The sequence below is a fragment of the Onychostruthus taczanowskii genome, unplaced genomic scaffold (genome assembly GCF_017590055.1).
Source record: "Onychostruthus taczanowskii isolate IOZ18803 unplaced genomic scaffold, ASM1759005v1 scaffold565, whole genome shotgun sequence".
Lineage (NCBI taxonomy): Eukaryota > Metazoa > Chordata > Aves > Passeriformes > Passeridae > Onychostruthus > Onychostruthus taczanowskii.
In genome coordinates, this window is record NW_024503291.1 from 14 (window position 1) to 4,408 (window position 4,395).

General features: G+C 54.6%; 1 protein-coding gene across 1 annotated transcript in view; it reads left to right on the forward strand.

Annotated features, from left to right (window-relative positions):
- Positions 1–1,694: 1,694 nt before the first annotated feature.
- The window catches only part of LOC121342967 (alpha-actinin-4-like), a 6,798-nt gene continuing 4,097 nt past the window's right edge, over positions 1,695–4,395 (forward strand). The window contains exons 1-2 of the mRNA XM_041417741.1: positions 1,695–1,775; positions 2,169–2,399. Of these exons, the coding sequence (XP_041273675.1) occupies positions 1,695–1,775; positions 2,169–2,399 (312 nt within the window). The remainder of the gene's footprint in view (positions 1,776–2,168; positions 2,400–4,395) is intronic.

Below are 4,395 nucleotides of genomic sequence, written 5' to 3' on the forward strand. Positions count from 1 at the left end.
AATTGTGTGGAGTGGTTCTGTGGAATTCTTGTGTGGGATAGTTCTGTGGAATAATTGTGTGGAGTTATTCTGTGGAATAATTGTGTGGAATAATTCTGCGGAATAATTGTGTGGAATTTTGTGGAATAATTGTGTGGAATAAATTCTGTGGAATAAATTCTGTGCAGTTATTCTGGGGAATAATTCTGCGGAATTCTGTGGAATAATTCTGTGGAATAAATTCTGCAGAGTTATTCTGAGGAAGAATTCTGCGGAACAATTCTCTGGAATAACTCTGTAGAATAATTCTGTGGAGTTATTCTGAGGAATAATTGTGTGGAGTTATTCTATGGAATAAATTCTGTGGAGTTATTCTGGGGAATAATTCTGAGGAGTTATTCTGGGGAATAATTCTGTGGAGTTATTCTGGGGAATAATTCTGTGGAATAATTCTGTGGAATAAATTCGTAGAAATAAATTCCACTGAGTTATTCTGAGGAATAATTCTATGGAATAAATTCTGTGGAATAAATTCTGTGCAGTTATTCTGGGGAATAATTCTGCGGAATTCTGTGGAATAATTCTGTGGAATAAATTCTGTGGAATTAAGTCTGCGGAACAATTCTGTGGAACAATTCTGTGGAATAAATTCCGCGGAGTTATTGTGAGGAATAATTTTGTGGAATAAATTCTGTGGAGTTATTCTGTGGAATAATTCTGTGGAGTTATTCTGGGGAATAATTCTGAGGAATAATCGTGTGGAATAATTCTCTGGAATAACTCTGTAGAATAATTCTGTGGAGTAATTCTGAGGAATAATTCTGTGGAGTTATTCTGGGGAATAATTCTGAGGAGTTATTCTGGGGAATAATTCTGTGGAGTTATTCTGAGGAATAATTCTGCGGAATAACTCTCTGGAATAACCCTGTAGAATAATTCTGTGGAATAAATTCTGCGGAATAAATTCTGCGGAATCATTCTCTGGAATAACTCTCTGGAATAACTCTGTAGAATAATTCTGTGGAGTTATTCTGAGGAATAATTCTGTGAAGTTATTCTGAGGAATAATTCTGTGGAATAAATTCTGTGGAATTAAGTCTGTGGAACAATTCTGTGGAATAAATTCTGCGGAATAAATTCTGCGGAATCATTCTCTGGAATAACTCTCTGGAATAACTCTGTAGAATAATTCTGTGGAGTAATTCTGAGGAATAATTCTGTGGAGTTATTCTGAGCAATAACTCTCTGGAATAACTCTCTGGAGTAACTCTGAGGAGTAACTCTGAGGGTGCCCATCCCTGCCCCGTGCCCAGGGCCTGATCGCCGCCCACGACCAGTTCAAGTCGACGCTGCCGGACGCGGACAAGGAGCGGGAGGCGATCCTGGGGATCCAGCGCGAGGCGCAGCGGATGGCGGATCTGCACGGGATCCAGCTGCCCGGGAACAACCCCTACACCTCGGTCACGCCGCAGATCATCAACTCCAAGTGGGAGCGGGTACGAGGGGGCCTCCCCTCCCCCCCCTGGGCCTGGCTTTTATCGGCCTTTTCCCCTTTCCCTGCAGCTTTTCCCCTTTTCTGCAGCTTTTTCCCTTTTCCTTCAGCTTTTCCCCTTTCCCTGCAGCTTTGGAGACGATGGGAGGTTGGGATGGAGGAGATGGAGGTGGTGGGATGATGAGATGGTGGAGAGGGTGGGATGGAGATGGAGATGGTGGGGATGGTAGAGATGGAGATGGTGGAGATGGAGGTGGTGGAGAGGGTGGAGATGGAGAGGGTGGAGATGGTGGAGATGGAGAGGGTGGGAGGTTGGGATGGAGGAGATGGTGGAGATGGAGATGGTGGGATGGAGATGGGGATGGTAGGATGGTGGAGATAGTGGGAGGGTGAAGATGGTGGAGATGGAGATGGTGAGGATGGTAGAGATGGAGATGGTGGGAGGTTGGGATGGGGGAGATGGTGGGATGATGAGATGGTGGAGATGGAGATTGAGAGGGTGGAATGGGGGGGAGATTGTAGAAATGGGGGAGATCGGGATGGAGATGGTGGGGACGGTGGAATCACTTCTTGGGCTGCTCCATGCCCTCATTACCCCACCTTGCCAAGCCGTGGGAAAGGCTGGGTGTGTGGAATCCTGGAGAACGGGGTGGAATTCCTGCCTGAGGGCTCTGGGCTCCCCCGGGGGGGCCGGGAGCGTTGGGCTGGGCTCTGGGGCCGCTCCGGAAGGGAACGCCCGCGCTCGCAGGAGATCGGCCGCATCTCCATCGAGATGAACGGGACCCTGGAGGACCAGCTGAACCACCTGAAGGAGTACGAGGAGAACATCGTGGAGTACAAGCCCAACCTGGAGCTGCTGGAGCAGCAGCACCAGCTGGTGCAGGAGGCGCTCATCTTCGACAACCAGCATTCCAACTACACCATGGAGGTGGGCACCCCCGGGCTTCGGGGTGCTCCCGAGGGGATTTGGGGTCATCCTGAGGGGATTTGGAGTCACCAAGGGGATTTGGGGTTGTCCTGAGGGGATTTGGGGTGATCCTGAGGGGATTTGGGGTCACCGAGGGGATTTGGGGCTGTCCCGAGGGGATTTTGGGTTGTCCTGAGGGGGTTTCGGGTCATACTGAGGGGATTTGGGGTCATCCTGAGGGGATTTGGGGTCACCGAGGGGATTTGGGGTTGTCCTGAGGGGATTTGGGGTCATACTGAGGGGATTTGGGGTTGTCCTGAGGGGATTTGGGGTCATCCTGAGGGGATTTGGGGTTGTCCTGAGGGGATTTGGGGTCACCAAGGGACTGGGACTGGGGAGGGGTCCCACAGGGATTTGGGGGTCTCAGGGTGGGCAGCAGACCCTGATCCTCCACAGCTGGGAATCCAGCTGCACGTGGAGCTGGGATCCCACAGAGTTGGGGTCATCCCAGGGGATCAGGACAATCCCATGGGTGCTGGATCCCTCCCATGGGGATCAGGACAGTCCCGTGGGCGCTGGATCCCTCCTGTGGGGATCAGGACGATCCCGTGGGTGCTGGATCCCTCCTGTGGGGATCAGGGTGATCCCGTGGGTGCTGGATCCCTCCCGTGAGGATCAGGACGATCCCGTGGGCACTGGATCCATCCTGTGGGGATCAGGGTGATCCCATGGGTGCTGGATCCCTCCCGTGGGGATCAGGGTGATCCCGTGGGCACTGGATCCATCCTGTGGGGATCAGGACGATCCCATGGGCGCTGGATCCATCCTGTGGGGATCAGGACGATCCCATGGGTGCTGGATCCCTCCCATGGGGATCAGGGTGATCCCGTGGGTGCTGGATCCCTCCTGTGGGGATCAGGGTGATCCCGTGGGTGCTGGATCCATCCCGTGGGGATCAGGGTGATCCTGTGGGTGCTGGATCCCTCCTGTGGGGATCAGGACAGTCCCGTGGGCGCTGGATCCATCCTGTGGGGATCAGGGTGATCCCGTGGGTGCTGGATCCCTCCTGTGGGGATCAGGACGATCCCATGGGCTCTGGATCCATCCCGTGGTGATCAGGACAATCCCATGGGTGCTGGATCCCTCCCATGGGGATCAGGACAATCCTGTGGACACAGGATCCCTCCCATGGGGATCAGGACGATCCCGTGGGCACTGGATCCCTCCTGTGGGGATCATGGTGATCCTGTGGCACTGGGTCCATCCCGTGGGGATCAGGACGATCCCGTGGGCGCTGGATCCATCCCATGGGGATCAGGACGATCCCGTGGGCACAGGATCCCTCCCATGGGGATCAGGACAATCCCGTGGGGATCAGGATGATCCTGTGGGTGCTGGATCCCTCCCGTAGGGATCAGGACGATCCCGTGGGCACTGGGTCCATCCCGTGGGGATCAGGATGATCCCGTGGGCACAGGATCCCTCCCGTGGGGATCAGGACGATCCCGTGGGCGCGGGGTCCCTCCCGTGGGGATCAGGATGATCCCATGGGCGCGGGGTCCCAGCCCAGGGGATCGGGACAATCCCGTGGGCACAGGATCCCTCCCGTGGGGATCAGGACGATCCCGTGGGCACTGGATCCCTCCGGTGGGGATCAGGACGATCCCGTGGGCGCTGGATCCATCCCATGGGGATCAGGACGATCCCGTGGGTGCTGGATCCCTGCTGTGGGGATCAGGACGATCCCGTGGGCGCTGGATCCATCCCATGGGGATCAGGACGATCCCGTGGGCACAGGATCCATCCCGTGGGGATCAGGACAATCCTGTGGGCACAGGATCCCTCCTGTGGGGATCAGGACGATCCCATGGGCTCTGGATCCATCCCGTGGTGATCAGGACAATCCCATGGGTGCTGGATCCCTCCCATGGGGATCAGGACAATCCTGTGGACACAGGATCCCTCCCATGGGGATCAGGACGATCCCGTGGGCACTGGATCCCTCCTGTGGGGATCA